We start from the raw sequence: 15446 nt of genomic DNA on the forward strand, positions 1-15446 counted from the left end.
GGCCAGGCTGGTCTCGAACTCCTCACTTTGTGATCCGTCCACCTAGGCCTCCCAAAGTGCTGAGATTACAGGCGTGAGTCACTGCGCCCGGCCTAATTTTTTTTCTTTTTTGAGACTAGAGTCTCTCGCTCCGGCTGGAGTGCAGTGGCGCGATCTAGTAGGCTCACTGCAAGCTCCACCTCCTAGGTTCACGCCATCCTCCTGCCTCAGCCTCCCGAGTAGCTGGGACTACAGGCGCACGCCGCTACGCCCGGCCAATGTTTTGTATTTTTGGTAGAGACGGGGTTTCACCATGTTAGCCAAGATGGTCTCGATCTCCTGACCTTGTGATCCGCCCGCCTCGGCCTCCCAAAGTGCTGGAATTACAGGCATAAGCCACCGCGCCCGGCCGCCCGGCCTAATTTTTGTATTTTTAATAGAAATGGGCGTTTCACCATGTTGCCCAGACTGGTCTCGAACTCCTGACCTCAAGTGATCCGCCCGCCTCCGCCTCCCAAAGTGCTGGGAATACAGGCGTGAGCCATTGCGCCCGAATCCTATTGGAAATTTTTAAGTCTCAGGCGTTTGCCAGCGGCACGCCAGAGAGTATAGCCTGCGCCGAGGCCCAGAAACCAAAGAGCGAGCTCATTCCGGGATTGGAGAGGAGTGTGAGCGGAGGGAAGCAGAGGGATCAGAGAGAGGAGGGGCAGGACCCACGCATTCGGCCCTTTGCATTCAGCCTCATTCAACTAGGAACTTTCCCTGCAAATCAAGCAAAGCTTCCCGGAGGAAGTGGTGCCTAAGTTGCGCTCTGATTCACATTTAGCAGCTGACCAGACAAAGAGAGGTGGGCGTTCCTGGCAGGGGGAGGGACTCGGCAAAAACCAAGTGCCTTGAGAGGGGTTGATGGGTTTAAAAAACTTGGAATGATTATGTCACGGGCTAGGGATTTAATGTGTTGACTGCGGACTCCTATTCCTCACTTGCTTGGGGACCCTCCATTCCTCTCTCTGGGCCTCTCACTGATTCAGTTTTTCCCCCAGATAATGAGCACAAGCTCCCTTTTTCCTCCAGACTCCCCCCGGGTTGGGAGAATGCACCGAGTGGCTTAGGAGTGATCGTTGCTTTGAGCCAATCGTTGGTGCCTGAAGCCCCGCCTTCTTCCCCACTCGTGGGCCAATTGTCGTGTTCTCCTTGAGACCGGCCGCTTGGCGAGGGTGAAAGGCCGCGTGACATCACTTCCGGATAAACCAATGGCAGCGATTAAGAGGCGGGTCGTTTTGGTGATGGACAGTTGTTTCAAGACGCCCCTTTAGCGCGGGGCTCCCCGGGAAGCTTTGAGGCGGTGCTGGGGGTAAAGGGGCGGGCATTCCTGGTGGATTTTGCCCAATCACCAGTCGCGTTTCTTGCAATAGACGGGCAGTTTTCCCCATCCCGGGTCGACTTGAGGGGGCGGGATTCTGGACGCCAGAGTTGGCAAACCCCTGACCTATGATGGACGTATTCTCCAGCCAATTATCAGACGGTATTCGCAGACGGGCCGCCTCCATTGCCAATGAAATCTTCCAGCGGGGTCGCGGTAGGCGGGCCGTGGACCCTCTGGTATAAGGCGGTCCCGGGGGAGTGAGGAGAAAGGGGGGGGTCTTGGCGGCTGGAGGAGGAGTAGTTGCGGGTGAAGATGGCGGCAGCCGAGGCCGCGAACTGCATCATGGAGGTGAGCGCTTGGAGCGCCGCCGTGGGCGGGGGGCGGCTTTGGGTCGATGTTTCACGCCTCTGTGATGGGGAAAGGGCTCTAAGTTGGCGACATGGGGTTGGAGGTCCCCCGCCGCACACGGGGGCGCCGCACGCTCTACATCCGGGGATATCGTTTGAGGTGACGGCTCCCTAGCTTTCAAGGGCCTTCGGCATCCGGCCTGGCGGAGGGTCTTATCCCCCCTCCCACGTGGAGGAGGGCTGGGGGCGCTTCCGGCCAGGCCCCCACGTGGCCGCGGCGCGGTGGGTGGGGAGGGGGTGTGCCGAGTCCGGTGGCCCGGCGGGCTCCACGTGCGGGACAAAGGCCCCGCCCCCGGCCGGGGAGGGGCGCCCGGGGGGGCGGGGAGGGGGTCCGACCCTCCAGAGGCCCCCAGCCCTCCTCCCCAGGGACCCGGGCATACGTCGTGGGGTGGGATGGACCTGGGGCCCTCCACGATGTAGAGAGTCTTTTGGGAGGAGCAGTGCTTCTCAGCCCTTTACAACCTCCTTCTGAGCTCCAGGGGCATCTGTTGGGATATCGGCCCTGGATTTGTGCGTTCTGGGTTAGGGACTGGAGGAAAACCAAGAATGGGACCCCCGACCCCATTTCCCCTCCCAGAGTTCTCCCCCTCACCCAGGGCTTTAGGTGTTGGGGGATGGGGCATGCCCCTGTGACCTCCCTCTGGGTGGTGGTGAGGCATCTAGATGGAGATTTTCCCATTAATAGGCGCCGTGCACCCCCTTGTGGCCATTTCTGGGTGTGTGGGAGGGACATCTTTTTCATGGGGCGTGTCCTGAAGCCCACCTCCCGTCGGATTTCTTCCTGGCGGGCGGAGGGAGGAGGGTACGTCCGCTGGGAAGGAGTTGTGGGAAATACGTGGGCTGAGAGCTTTACCCTCTGCTGGAGCCCTTTATCTCTCCCGGGCCTTTGTGAGGGCGGGAGATGACCTCCCCCTTCCTGAAGCCCTGTGTAGGGGTCCTGAGCCCCGGGGTCCTGAGGGTGGGTGCCTGAAATGGTTTCAAGTGAGGTTTGGTTCTCGTGCAGCCATGTGGGGGAGGTTTCAGTCTTGCGTTTGAAGCCCTCGGGCTGGGGTTGTCTGGCGGTAGTTTTCAGTGGTGTTGATAAATGGGCCCCAGCGGGAAACCCCCTCGGCACCTTTCTTAAAGGCATCCCCGCTGGCTTGGGAGAGCTGGGGGGCAGGGTGCTTGGAGCCTAGTAGGTCATGGCCCGTGACGTGGCCCTTCTTGGAGTGGTCACATCTGGAAGAGATGTAATCTGGTGGGGCCTCTGCCCTTCCACCCCTTTACCCATGGCATTGGCTGGAGGGGCGGGTCAGCTCTCAGCTGTCAGGATGCAGCTCCCAGGGGTCACTGTAATGACTCCGCACCCTCTTGGCTGTCTCCTGCACCTGGGGCTCTAGTGGTGGAGGAAATAACTTTCCCAGAGGTGTAAGGCTTGGCCGCACCTAGAAGTCTTCAGGGCCTGGGATGGGTGTCTGAATGGGGGCGATGGGCTGACTCCCCAAGCTACTTTTTTTTTTTTTTTTGAGACAGAGTCTTAATCTGTCACCCAGGCTGAAGTGCAATGGCTTGATCTCGGCTCATTGCAACCTCTGCTTCCTGGGTTCAAGCGATTCTCCTGCCTCAGCCTCTTGAATAGCTGGGATTACAGGCACCCGCCACCAGGCCCAGCTAATTTTTGTATTTTTAGTAGAGATGGGGATTCACCATGTTGGTCATGCTGGTCTCAAACTCCTGACCTAAAGTGACCCATCTGCCTCTGCCTCCCGAAGTGCTGGGATTACAGGTGTGAGCCACCGCGCCCCCAAGCCACTTTCTGGAGCCCGCTCATTCTTCAGAGGGTCCAGGAGCTGCCCATCCTCCATGGGACCCTACCTTCGTGGGCAGAGGGTCATAAGGAGAGGGTTGGTTCCAGCTGTTTTTGTTTGGGGCTCCTGAGTCCAAGGCAGGAGCTGGGGGCTGGGGTACTAGCTCTGGGGAAGTGCCCGTGTGCCACACCTCTATTCTGGAATCCTCTCAGACATGAGACTGGTTTGCAGAGGTGGCAAACCCTGCCAGCCTCGTTCCCTCCTGCTATTCATGGCACCCTGGGATAGGGGTGTGTGTGTCAGGAAGTGTCACCTAATCTGGGGGAGATTAGGTGATGAGAGGGAGCGACAGCTGGCGGTGGTGGGTGCCAGTTCCCCTGGCCTGGATGGGGGAGGTGTGTGGTCAGCTGCCTGTCCAGAGAGGGGCAACGTGGGGGCAGGCCACCATCTCTCCAGCCACAGCTGGGATAGGAGACCCCCTTTCTTCTCCCCTCACTCTTCCCATCCCTTTCTTAAACACCCCACCTCATTACTTGCCCTCTTTGCCACCACTCCCCGTCAAGAAGGAGAATTGCTGGAAACCCACCCCCCAATCCCCCGCCAGAGCCCAGGTCCCCGCACCCAGCCCTCCTGCAGCCACTCCCAGTAGCTAATCCTTTCTCCCTGTTACTCTCTCCTAGAATTTTGTAGCCACCTTGGCTAATGGGATGAGCCTCCAGCCGCCTCTTGAAGAAGTAAATATCCTTTTGTGAGACTCCTTCCCACCCCGACCTCCACATCAATATATTTTGCCACACATCTGGCCCTTTCTTGAGGTCTAACCATACCCCTCTTGCTTCAAACCAGTTTACTCTAGGCCCCCAAACACTTAGTAGCAACCCCTCCAGGTTCACAACCCCCCAGCCCCCGCTGGCCTCCCCGAGTATCTCGGCTACTTCCTTAACTCCACCTCCAACCCCCCTTTGCCCTTCCCTGTGTCTGCCCCCATTTTCCTTCCCCTCCCCTCCCCAGCTGTGGGCTGAGCTAGAGACGGGGGCAGAGAGACTGGAGAGATGGTAGGCATGGCTGAGGTATCGGGGTGCTCCCCTGGATGGTGCTCTGTTGGGGGTCTTGGAAGTGGAAAATGGGGTTGTTAGGTTTTGGGGTTCTTGGGGGCAAGATGGCAGGCGGGGGCTGTAGGGTTGTAATGGTATGATTTTGGGGGGTTCTATACTACTGTTCAGGGAAAAGTAGGGACCTGGAGATTTAAGAGACTGTGGGGAGCCCCCAGATCTGACCCATGATCCCATCGGCCCCCTCCCAGGTGTCCTGTGGCCAGGCGGAAAGCAGCGAGAAGCCAAATGCTGAGGACATGACATCCAAAGATTACTACTTTGACTCCTACGCCCACTTTGGCATCCACGAGGTCAGTGGGGACAGCCCCCAAGGCCCCAATCTTAAAGGGGTTAAATGTTGGGGAAGGGGTGGAACCTGTTTTCCCACGCATGCGCACTGCTTCCCCTGGCAGCAGGCCGCCCCTCTACCCCTCTGCTGCGCACCCCTTAGGGTCGCCTCGCCAAGTCGTTGCCTTGGAGACCGAGGTTAGCCTGAATCTCTGCAGGGGCCTCTCACGGATGGCTGGGGTAGGAGCGCGCATGCGTGCTTGGGGCCTTAGGCAGAGGTCGGGCAAGGCCCACGGTCTCTGCCGCCCTCTAGTGACCGGCGGTGGGACTGCACCCGGCTGCTCCCGGCCTGACAGCTTCTGCACCCTTGAGATCTGAAATCTGCACCCTTGAGACTCTGAAATCCCAGAACGAAGCAGGAGTGGCATTCTAAGGAATTTTCTTTTCCCCCTGAGGCCTTTTTCATAAAATTATGGCAAAATAAGCATAAAATTGCCGTTTTTCATTTTTAGAGACAGGGTCTCGCTCTGTCGCCCAGGTTAGAGGGCATTGGTACAATCGTGGCTCACCGCAGCCTCGACCTCCCCAGCTCAGGTGTTCCCCCCACTTCCGCTTTCGGAGTAGCTGGGACCACAGGCATGCGCCACCACTCCCAGCTGATGTTCTTATTTTTCTGTAGAGATAGTCTTGCCTTGTTGCCCAGGCTGGTCTCAAACTCTTGGGCTCAAGTGATCCTCCAGCTTTGGCATCCTGAGGTGCTGGGATTACAGGCGTGAGCCTCTGCCTCCAGCCTGAGGACTTGTAAAGGCCAGGGTTCGCTGGTTCTTAGGTGGCAGTGGTGAAGTCTGGCCAAGATGGGAGTTTAGTTCATCTAATCTGATTTTTTAAAAAGGGAAACTGGGCCGGGCGCGGTGGCTCAAGCCTGTAATCCCAGCACTTTGGGAGGCCGAGACGGGCGGATCACGAGGTCAGGAGATCGAGACCATCCTGGCTAACACGGTGAAACCCCGTCTCTACTAAAAATACAAAAAACTAGCCAGGCGAGGTGGCGGGCGCCTGTAGTCCCAGCTACTCGGGAGGCTGAGGCAGGAGAATGGCGTGAACCCGGGAGGCGGAGCTTGCAGTGAGCCGAGATTGCGCCACTGCACTCCAGTCTGGGCGACAGAGCGAGACTCTGCCTCAAAAAAAAAAAAAAAAAAAAAGGGAAACTGGCTGGGCACGGTGGCTCACACCTGTAATCACAGCACTTTAGGGGGCCGAGGTGGGTGGATCACCTGAGGTCAGGAGTTCAAGACCAGCCTGGGCAATATGGTGAAATCCCATCTCTGTGAAAAATACAAAAATTAGCCAGGCATGGCGGTGTGCACCTGTAATCAAAACTACTCGGGAGGCTGAGGCAGGAGAATCGCTGGAACCCAGGAGGCAGAGGTTGCAGTGAGCTGAGATTGCACCATTGCACTCCAGCCTGGGCAACAGAGTGAGATTCCGTCTCAAAAAATAAAATAAAATAAAAATAAATAATTGAATAAATAAAACAGGGAAACTGAGGTGCATGGAAGGAAGCAAGAGGACCGAGTTCTGGCCCTCCGGGCTCTCGGGACGCCCTGTTCTCCAGCCGGGAATGTGGGGCCCCTCACGGCGCCTCCGTGCCGTTCTGCCCTCAGGAGATGTTGAAGGACGAGGTGCGCACCCTCACATACCGCAACTCCATGTTTCACAACCGGCACCTCTTCAAGGACAAGGTGGTGCTGGACGTCGGCTCGGGCACCGGCATCCTCTGCATGTTCGCCGCCAAGGCCGGGGCCCGCAAGGTCATTGGGGTGAGTCTCCGGGGCTTCCAGGCAGGGCCAGGCCTGAGGAATGGAGGGGGCCCATCAGGGCTCCGGGATGGGACGGAGGAGATGGGGGCAGGGGATAGGTCTCACTCTCCCTTCTTCCTGGGCCCTCAGATCGAGTGTTCCAGTATCTCTGATTATGCGGTGAAGATCGTCAAAGCCAACAAGTTAGACCACGGTAAGCCCAGAAAGAGGATGGGTTTGTGGGAGTGGAGGGGCTGATACGCCGCTTCCCCAGGGCCCTCTGAAAAGCAGTGGGGTCTACGGATGGCCACAGATTCAGCGACTCCCCACCCATGGTCTTCTGGGCGGCCGGCCGCCTGAGAATCTGAGTGTCAAAATCACAAGCTTAGCGCCTCCGTCTTAAAATTAGGGCGAGAAGCACTCTCTAGTTTCTTGAATGAGTAATGGAGTCATGTGGTTGGCCACTGTTCTCACAGCGAGAAGCCTGCCCTGTTTCCCAGCTGCCCTCCCCTGAGTTTAACCAACACTAACTTCTAGAGACGTCTGGACCTACAAACACATACATATGTAAATTTGTTTACATTCACGCGCATAATTTTCACGCCAGTAGCATTTCATACCAGCTTCTTGCCCTTGGCTTCTTAAACACCTGCTTGTCATGTTGTTTAACACTTTCCAGGATGTTGCCACATCCACTCTTTTCCGTGACCACCATTGTAGGTACATCCCAGCATTTTTTTTTTTTTTTTTTTTTTTTTTTTGAGACGGAGTCTCGCCCTGTCACCCAGGCTGGAGTGCAGTGGCGCGATCTCGGCTCACTGCAAACTTCACCTCCCGGGTTCACACCATTCTCCTGCCTCAGCCTCCCGAGTAGCTGGGACTACAGGCGCCCGCCACCATGCCTGACTGATTTTTTTGTATTTTTAGTAGAGACGGGGTTTCACCATGTTAGTCAGGATGGCTTCGATCTCCTGACCTCGTGATCTGCCTGCCTCGGCTTCCCAAAGTGCTGAGATTACAGGCGTGAAATTTTTTTTTTTCTTTTGTATTTTTTTAGTTGAGACGTGGTTTCACCATGTTGGCCAGGCTGGTCTTGAACTCCCTACCTCAGGTGATCTGCCCACCTTGGCCTCCCAAAGTGCTGAGATTGGGGGATTTTTTAAAAGAGATTATTATAATGAATGCCCAAGTCCATTTGAAGCAAATTCCTACTGTGATGTAATTTTCCTGGTAAATGCGTTTGCATGTGTCTTATCTAATAGATAAGGCTGTTTTGAGAACGTGACCATGCTGTTACTTGTTATGTCAAGCCTGCCCAGTTAAAAACAAAATCGTGACTGGGCGCGGTGGCTCACGCCTGTAATCCCAGCACTTTGGGAGGCCAAGGTGGGCGGATCACGAGGTCAGGAGATCGAGACCATCCTGGCTAACATGGTGAAACCTCGTCTTTACTAAAAACACAAAAAAATGAGCCTGGTGTGGTGGCGGGCCCCTGTAGTCCCAGCTACTCGGGAGGCTGAGGCAGGAGAATGGTGTGAACTCGGGACGCGGAGCTTGCAGTGAGCCGAGATAGCGCCACTGCACACCAGCCTGGGCGACAGAGCGAGACTCTGTCTCAAAAAAAAAAAAAAATCATTACATTGCCTGATACCCAGTTCACATAAAATTTCTGCTCCTGCCTCAAAAATGTCCAGAGCCATGTATGAATTTTAAAACCCAGTTAAGAGGGTTCATGGCTTCTGCTCACCGAGTTCTCCGAACTGAGTGGGGACCCCAGGCTGTAGCCCTCGGGGGAGGTGAGGTGAGGGGCAAGCCTCCTGGGGGCTGACGTGGCTGCCCTTGTCCGCCCGCAGTGGTGACCATCATCAAGGGGAAGGTGGAGGAGGTGGAGCTCCCAGTGGAGAAGGTGGACATCATCATCAGCGAGTGGATGGGCTACTGCCTCTTCTACGAGTCCATGCTCAACACCGTGCTCTACGCCCGGGACAAGTGGCTGGTGAGGCCCCAGCGGGACGAGTGCAGCTCGCGTGGGCTAGGGGCCAGAAGCACTCAATTTTTCGCACAGACAGGACTTACTATGGGGGAGTGGCTGCAAGGTGTTAGAAGGCCACAGCCCGAGCCAGATGTGACAGACCCTGGTGGGAGATGGTGCGATGTGGGGGGAGGTTGTAGGAACAGGAAAACCGTAGCAGGGCAACAGCCCAGGTGCTCCGGCCCCAGCAGGCCTCCCCGGGAGAGGTGAGGTGACCGAGAGCTGGATGAAGCATGTGGAGGGGCGGCCAGGGCCGGTGTTCCCTTGCTGCGTGTGGAGCAGCAGGGAGGCCCGTGTGGAAGGAGGGTCTAGAACGGCAGCAGGAGGAGCAGTGGAGGTGAGGGGTGACAGGGCATGTGCAGATTTTGTGGGGCCTTATGGGACCCCATGCAACTTTGCTTTTCCTCTCAGAGCAGCCAGGGAGGGTCTGAGGATCCCTAGAACCTCGAGGGACAGGAGCTGACTGAGGTGCCCCTGGTTGCCCTCTGGCGGCCATGTGGGAAATAGACTGGGGGTTAGGGTGAGTGCCGCTGCGACATGAGGGTGGCTCAGACCAGGGCAGAAGGTCACATCTTGGGGGCAAGAGTCAGGGCAGCGTTGCCACCCTTCATGCCTCGCCCTGCCCCTCTGCAGGCGCCCGACGGCCTCATCTTCCCGGACCGGGCCACGCTGTATGTGACGGCCATCGAGGACCGGCAGTACAAAGACTACAAGATCCACTGTGAGCGCGGCCCGGGAGCGGGCGGGCGGGCCCCGGGTGGACTGCTGCGGGCTCACCTCCTCCCTGCCTGCGTCCCCAGGGTGGGAGAACGTGTATGGCTTCGACATGTCTTGCATCAAAGATGTGGCCATCAAGGAGCCCCTGGTGGATGTGGTGGACCCCAAACAGCTGGTCACCAACGCCTGCCTCATAAAGGTGAGGGGGTGGGCATGGCCAGGTGCCCCCTGGGTTGAAACCAAAGAGAGGCCATCACCTGGCCCTGGCATGGGACTTTGGGGCCCAGAGTGTTGGCCTGAGGTCTCAGAGCCTGACCTGCCAGCCAGAAGTGGTGCGAGAGGCTCAGGAAAGACACTTCGTCCTTTAAACATCTTTGTGAGCGCTGCTGTGAGAACCGTGCTTGCCACTTGGTGTCCGGCAGAGGACACACCCGAAGCTGGCAGCTAAAGCCCACAGCCCGGACACGGGAAGGCAGGACCCAGGGCGATGAGCGGGTGCACACACTGCAGAAGAGCAGGGGGCCAGGCTGGGATCCGAGATGTGCCTGTGGTTGCAGCTACTCAGGAGGCTGAGGCGGGAGGATCTCTTGGGCCTGGGAGTTCAAGGCTGCAGTGAGCTGTAATCACATCCCTGCACTCCAGCCTTGGTGATAGTGTTTTGTTTTGTTTTTAACTTTTTTTAACTTCTGAGACCCTGTTTAAAAAAAAAAATACGACAACGAGTATTTGTTGAGCTGGGATGTGTGAGCCGGGTGAAGCTGGGCGGTTGGCCGGGGGTTCCTGTGGGGAGGAGGAAGCTGTTGAGTGGGAATGGAGAGGAGACTGGAGGGGCAGGGACCCCACCCAGGCCACCCTCCTGAGAACCAGGGGAACTGGTGCAGGGTTTTCTGTTGGCGTTTGGATTGCCGATTGGAGCCATCACGCTGGTGGACTTGTGAAGGGGTTGGGGAGAGGGTGGAGCGTGGAGAGGGTGGAGTGGGGTGCCTGCATTCCAGGAGGTCTGGCCAGGTGGGGTCGGGGCGGGGTGGGCTCTGGACAGAGTTAGGGGGGTGCCGCCAGGTTTGGGTGTGGGAGAGAAGGGAGCAGAGAATCTGGGCTCAAACCCAGGCGGTTTATTGGGAGCCGGACAGGCAGGATGAGGAGTGAATGAGGGGCCGAGGCTGCTGCCAGTAAGGGAGGGCCAGCAGGAAGGGGACAGTGAGGTCACAGGCCCTCTGGGAGCTTGAGGCAGGGAGGAGGGGATGAAGCGAGGTGGGGACACATCCCGGAGCTCCCCCTCTCCTGTCCTGCAGGAGGTGGACATCTACACCGTCAAGGTGGAAGACCTGACCTTCACCTCCCCATTCTGCCTGCAAGTGAAGCGGAATGACTACGTGCACGCCCTGGTGGCCTACTTCAACATCGAGTTCACGCGCTGCCACAAGAGGACCGGCTTCTCCACCAGTGAGGCGGGGCCCGCAGGGCTGGGGGCTGTTCCTGAGCCAGGGCGGAGGGGCGCCCACCTAGTGGAGGGGGTGACAGAAACAGGCAGAGGGAGCCATGGGGACACGTGTGTTCCAGCGTGAGCTCTGCCATGTAGCAGTCATGTGGCCTTCGGCAAGTGACCTGAGTGTGCAGTGCCTCAGTTTCCTCATCCACAAAAGGCTGACATGGTCCCTGTCTCCAAAGCTCAATGACAGGGAGGTGACTTAACGGACAGCAGTCCCGTCAGCTGTCATGGGGGTGGGCATTCCAACAGAGGGAACACAAGACTGGGGCCGGGGCAGCAGGCCGAGGCCAGCTGACCCGCCTGCGCCCCCAGGCCCTGAGTCCCCGTACACGCACTGGAAGCAGACAGTGTTCTACATGGAGGACTACCTGACCGTGAAGACGGGCGAGGAGATCTTCGGCACCATCGGCATGCGGCCCAACGCCAAGAACAACGTGAGGCTCTGGGCAGCTGGGCAGGAGGGTGGCAGCCAGGGTGGGGAGCATGGATGGGGCCCGTGGTGGGGGGGAATGGTGGCAGCGTAGGGGATCGGAGTAGCTGGGGCGGATGGGGGCAGCTGGCAGGGGCGAGTGCCTCTACCTGTTCCCGGGTCCCTGAGCCCCTCAGCCCCACGCCTGTCTACACAGCAGATTTCTTAGCATTTACCGGAAGATGGGCCTGGGGACCCAGGCCAAAGCCCTGTCCTCCTGGTGCTTCCAGTCTACACAAGGGGATCAGTGACATGGTGATGCCAGTTGGAGGTGACCTCTGTCAGGCTGGGAGCAGGGCAGACAGGTGTTGGCGTGGGTGAGCTCCAGGGCAAGAGGCAGCCCCGGGTAGAGTGCACACAGTTTCCTAGCCCAGGTGGGAGGCATGAGAGGAGGAGAAAGGCAGCTTTTTGTTTTCCGCTCCACCTTTTTCCTCCTGAGCACCTGGTAGGAGCTGCCATCACCTGAGATCAGGGGGTTTCCAGGGGAGCTGGGGGCGCTTCTGGGAGAGAGGGTCTGGGCAGAGAGAGGTCCAGTGTGGCGGGTTTGAGCAGGCCGGAGGATGGAAGGCCTGGAGCCTGGAGTCACCGGGAGTGGTCTGGGCTGGAAAAGTGGGTCCCGGCCCATGGGTGCAAGGGTGGGTGGCACTCAGGGCAGTCATGGAATGTGGACCCCGGGACGCCCTTGAGCCCGTGACAGCAGCAGTTGTCAGCTGGGCAGTTTCAGTGCCCCCCCCACAGAGGACGTTTGTCACTATCTGTGGAAACATTTGTGGTTGTCACTCTGGAGAAGGGGTGCTCCTGGCATCTGGTATGTAGGGGCCAGGGGGCTGGTAAACGTCCTGCAACCACAGGACCACCCCCTGCAAAGACTCATGTAGCCCCTGGGACCATGGCGCTAGCTGGGAAACAGATATTGGAGAGGGAGGAGGAGTCCTCGGGGCTGTTGGCAACTTGATCCCCTCTTCATGTGCTGGAGGGTGTGGGGGGTCTTCCAGGAAGCCTGGGAGGAGAAGTGGAGACAGCAGGCTGGACCACTGCGTTTCACTGGAACATTTGCCTGAGGAGAGGTGGGCCTGGGAGAGGGTTTCTTTTTCATGAAAGAAGCGATCACTGCGTTGCTGATGGGAAACGTCTTGATGGAGAAATCCAAGGGCAAGGGATAGCAGTCAGGCTCTGCTCCTGAGTGAACCTAGTGGGCTTGAGGGTGTCCACGTGGCGCTGTCCCCTGACAGGGTCAGGGCAGCTGCTAGGGTGGGACCAGCAGTTGGGGTCTGCAGTGTGGAGATGGGCAGAAAGCTGGAACCCAGCGCATGGCCTGCCTGCACCCCCTGCCACCACCTCCTGGTGGGTTCCGCCCTCACGCCCGCCCTTTCCCCACAGCGGGACCTGGACTTCACCATCGACCTGGACTTCAAGGGCCAGCTGTGCGAGCTGTCCTGCTCCACTGACTACCGGATGCGCTGAGGCCCGGCTCTCCCGCCCTGCACGGGCCCAGGGGCTGAGCGTTCCTAGGCGGTTTTGGGGCTCCCCCTTCCTCTCCCTCCTTCCCACAGAAGGGGGTTTTAGGGGCCTGGGCTGGGGGGATGGGGAGGGCACATCGTGACTGTGTTTTTCATAACTTATGTTTTTATATGGTTGCATTTACGCCAATAAATCCTCAGCTGGGGTCTGGTTCCATTTCCTGGGGGCAAAGGAGGTTTGGGGTTCCCTTCGCAGGTGCTGAGGTGCCAGCCTGAGCAGTGAGGGGACCGGCCTTGGAGCCTGCTGGTGGCTGCCATTCTGTGGATCTGCGTCGCTAGGCCTCTTGCTCCGCTTCCTTAGTTCCTTCTCAGGCTCCCTCCCCTCCAGCTCTCTCTCAGGGTCTCTCCCCTCCAGCTCTCTCTCAGGGTCTCTCCCCTCCAGCTCTCTCTCAGGCTCCCTCCCCTCCATGGTTCTCTCTCAGGCTCCCTCCCCTCCAGCTCTCTCTCAGGCTCCCTCCCCTCCAGCTCTCTCTCAGGGTCTCTCCCCTCCAGCTCTCTCTCAGGGTCCCTCCCCTCCAGCTCTCTCTCAGGGTCTCTCCCCTCCACAGCTCGCTCTGAGGCTCCCTCCTCTCCACGGCTCTCTCTCAGGGTCTTTGTCCAACTCTTCATCCCCTCCTGGGTCTGCGTCCCTCCCCTCTGCGGTGCCCGTGTGTCCTCCCGCCTGGTGGGGGTTGGCGTTCCAGTACAGCCAGCCCTCAAGTTTCCCAGAACAGTCTCCCCACCTTCCCCCAACACTCACATTGTACCTCTCTGGCTGTTTTTTCCTGTTTGGGTCCCTCCAAGGCCCAACTGTGCCCAGCCCCTCTGCAGCCGGGGACACTGAGTGGTTTGGGGGTGGATGTTGGGGAGGATAGAATTTCTTGTGGGGGTGTGGCCTTGCTTCCTCCCTTAGCATGGCTTGGGGCTTAGGGCTGGGGACTTGCCCTCCATGGAGGTCAGTAGGAGTTGCAGCTCGAAGGTGGCAGGGCCTACCCATCTTACAGAGGTGAAGACGAGGCCCCTCTGCCTCTGTTGCAGGCATGGAGTCTGCACCCACCCTTCCACCCTCAGAGCCTGGCCATGGGGTCCTGGGTCCCCACAACACTGTGCACTAGACCTGGTTAACCCAGGACACCCTCCACATTGACACAGCCCTGGCTACACCTGCTTCAGTGCATCTGGAGCCCTCACTGGCGGGTGCCTGACACCTCGGCCTTGTTTTCTAACAGAGGGGCGCTTCTTAAGTGTGTGTGTGGTCTCCCTCGCTCCACACCCTCCAGGGGGCCGCATGCGCACTCATCCTGCGTTGCCTGGCCCCCCGAGGTTCCAGGGTCTCTAAACAGCTTCCCGAAGATGAGGACGGGGTGAGGGTGAGGTCACATCTACAACCAGAGCCAGCGCTTCCCTGCCTCCACCCCTTTTCGTGGAATCCCGCTGCTTAGCTCTACCTGTGGGTGTCATCGGCCCCGCCCCATTTCCCCATGCTTTAAGGTGGATGAGTCTCCACAGACCTCCCAGGGGGATAGACAGAGCTGGTGTGACCTGCACACCCAGTGAGGGCTCCAGAGCCGCGGTGCGTGAAGCTGGGACCCGGGTTCGAATCCTGCCCCTCTGGTGTGGTGCGGCCTTTTCCCACAGACTTTTGGCCTCAGTGTTCCCCGCCTGGGAAGTGGGGACTGGCCCTGGCTCCTGGCTCCAGAGCCGCACCCAGAGGCGATCAGCCCGGTGCCGGAATGGGGTCGTATGGCTGCAACTCCGGGCCACGGATCCTGACCCTCCCTGCCCACATCCTCATCCTGCTGTTGCTCCTCGCCTTCTCCCCCCGGGGGACCCGGATACTGCAGCCAGGTGAGAAACCTCGGTGGCAGCAGGGACGGGGCAGGAGGGAGACCGTAAAGGGCGCGCGCCCCCTCCCGGCCGCGGAACGGCCAGGTGATCTGTAAGTGCTCCCCGCTGGTCTTGGAGTGCTTGGGTGCCCACCTCCATCACGCCCCATCTCTCAATTCGGTTTGAACCCGGTTTTCTCCCACGCTCCCTCTGCAGGCGAGGCCGGCACCAGGTCCCCCAGCACCGCGGGCACGTCTGTTACCTGGGCGTATGCCGGACCCACCGCCTGGCGGAGATCATATAATGGTTTCGCTCTGCCTCCACCAAGGAGCCCTCAGGGAAGGCCAGCCGCGAGCCCCAGGACCCCTACAGCTATGGGCGCCGCCGGTGGCGCGAGGCGGAAGCCCGGCTCGGTTCCCAGGACTCCGGCCTGCAGCGAGGGGGCCAGCGCAGTGCCCAGCTCGCTGGGTGACCTCGGGCACGGCTCGTCCCCTCCTCGGCTTCAGTTTGCCTATCCGTATATTGGACCTTCTACCCCACGTTTCTTCTCCCCTAACTCCAGCCCCTGAAACCGTCTTCCCCAGTCCCTCCCCGGGCTGTGACTAGGTTGGACCCAGGAGCACAAGGCTTGGACGAAGAACACTGACGCCCAAAGCCGAATAAACGAGAGTTCCGTGTTTCAGTCTCTGCTTC

The 15446-nt window shown here is 58.9% G+C and overlaps 2 protein-coding genes across 6 annotated transcripts; both read left to right on the top strand.

The window, feature by feature from the left end:
• Positions 1–1467: 1467 nt before the first annotated feature.
• Positions 1468–13093, top strand: PRMT1 (protein arginine methyltransferase 1). Of its 5 annotated transcripts, XM_033224107.1 has the most exons (12): positions 1554–1693; positions 4220–4277; positions 4496–4594; positions 4843–4944; positions 6586–6741; positions 6871–6934; positions 8574–8716; positions 9386–9473; positions 9553–9668; positions 10762–10912; positions 11271–11441; positions 11501–12796. In XM_033224107.1, exons 3-12 carry the CDS (start codon positions 4592–4594, stop codon positions 11746–11748), a joined length of 1242 nt encoding a protein of 413 aa, XP_033079998.1. In that variant the 5' UTR covers positions 1554–1693; positions 4220–4277; positions 4496–4591; the 3' UTR covers positions 11749–12796. The 5 variants fall into 5 exon arrangements, with proteins under 5 accessions (XP_033079996.1, XP_033079997.1, XP_033080000.1 ...); XM_033224105.1 differs by lacking the exon at positions 4496–4594 and having other exon boundaries at positions 1468–1693; positions 4220–4273; XM_033224108.1 differs by lacking the exons at positions 4496–4594; positions 11501–12796 and adding an exon at positions 12808–13093 and having other exon boundaries at positions 1533–1693; positions 4220–4273; positions 11271–11392.
• A 350-nt stretch (positions 13094–13443) lies between these two features.
• LOC117091595 lies at positions 13444–15438 on the top strand. Its single transcript, XM_033224120.1, has 2 exons — positions 13444–14774; positions 14970–15438. Exons 1-2 carry the CDS (start codon positions 14660–14662, stop codon positions 15320–15322), a joined length of 468 nt encoding a protein of 155 aa, XP_033080011.1. The 5' UTR covers positions 13444–14659; the 3' UTR covers positions 15323–15438.
• Positions 15439–15446: the final 8 nt, after the last annotated feature.

The sequence above is a fragment of the Trachypithecus francoisi genome, unplaced genomic scaffold (assembly GCF_009764315.1).
Source record: "Trachypithecus francoisi isolate TF-2019V2 unplaced genomic scaffold, Tfra_2.0 Lachesis_group12, whole genome shotgun sequence".
Lineage (NCBI taxonomy): Eukaryota > Metazoa > Chordata > Mammalia > Primates > Cercopithecidae > Trachypithecus > Trachypithecus francoisi.

What these genes read in the sequence shown, in the direction of transcription:
- PRMT1 (XM_033224105.1), top strand. Translation starts at nt 1,658, where the DNA reads ATGGCGGCAGCCGAGGCCGCGAACTGCATCATGGAG. An exon ending in CCCACTTTGGCATCCACGAG is followed by an intron (nt 4,945 to 6,585) that starts GTCAGTGGGGAC and finishes TTCTGCCCTCAG; the next exon opens with GAGATGTTGAAGGACGAGGT. An exon ending in GGGCCCGCAAGGTCATTGGG is followed by an intron (nt 6,742 to 6,870) that starts GTGAGTCTCCGG and finishes CTGGGCCCTCAG; the next exon opens with ATCGAGTGTTCCAGTATCTC.
- LOC117091595 (XM_033224120.1), top strand. Translation starts at nt 14,660, where the DNA reads ATGGGGTCGTATGGCTGCAACTCCGGGCCACGGATCCTGACCCTCCCT. An exon ending in GACCCGGATACTGCAGCCAG is followed by an intron (nt 14,775 to 14,969) that starts GTGAGAAACCTC and finishes CTCCCTCTGCAG; the next exon opens with GCGAGGCCGGCACCAGGTCC.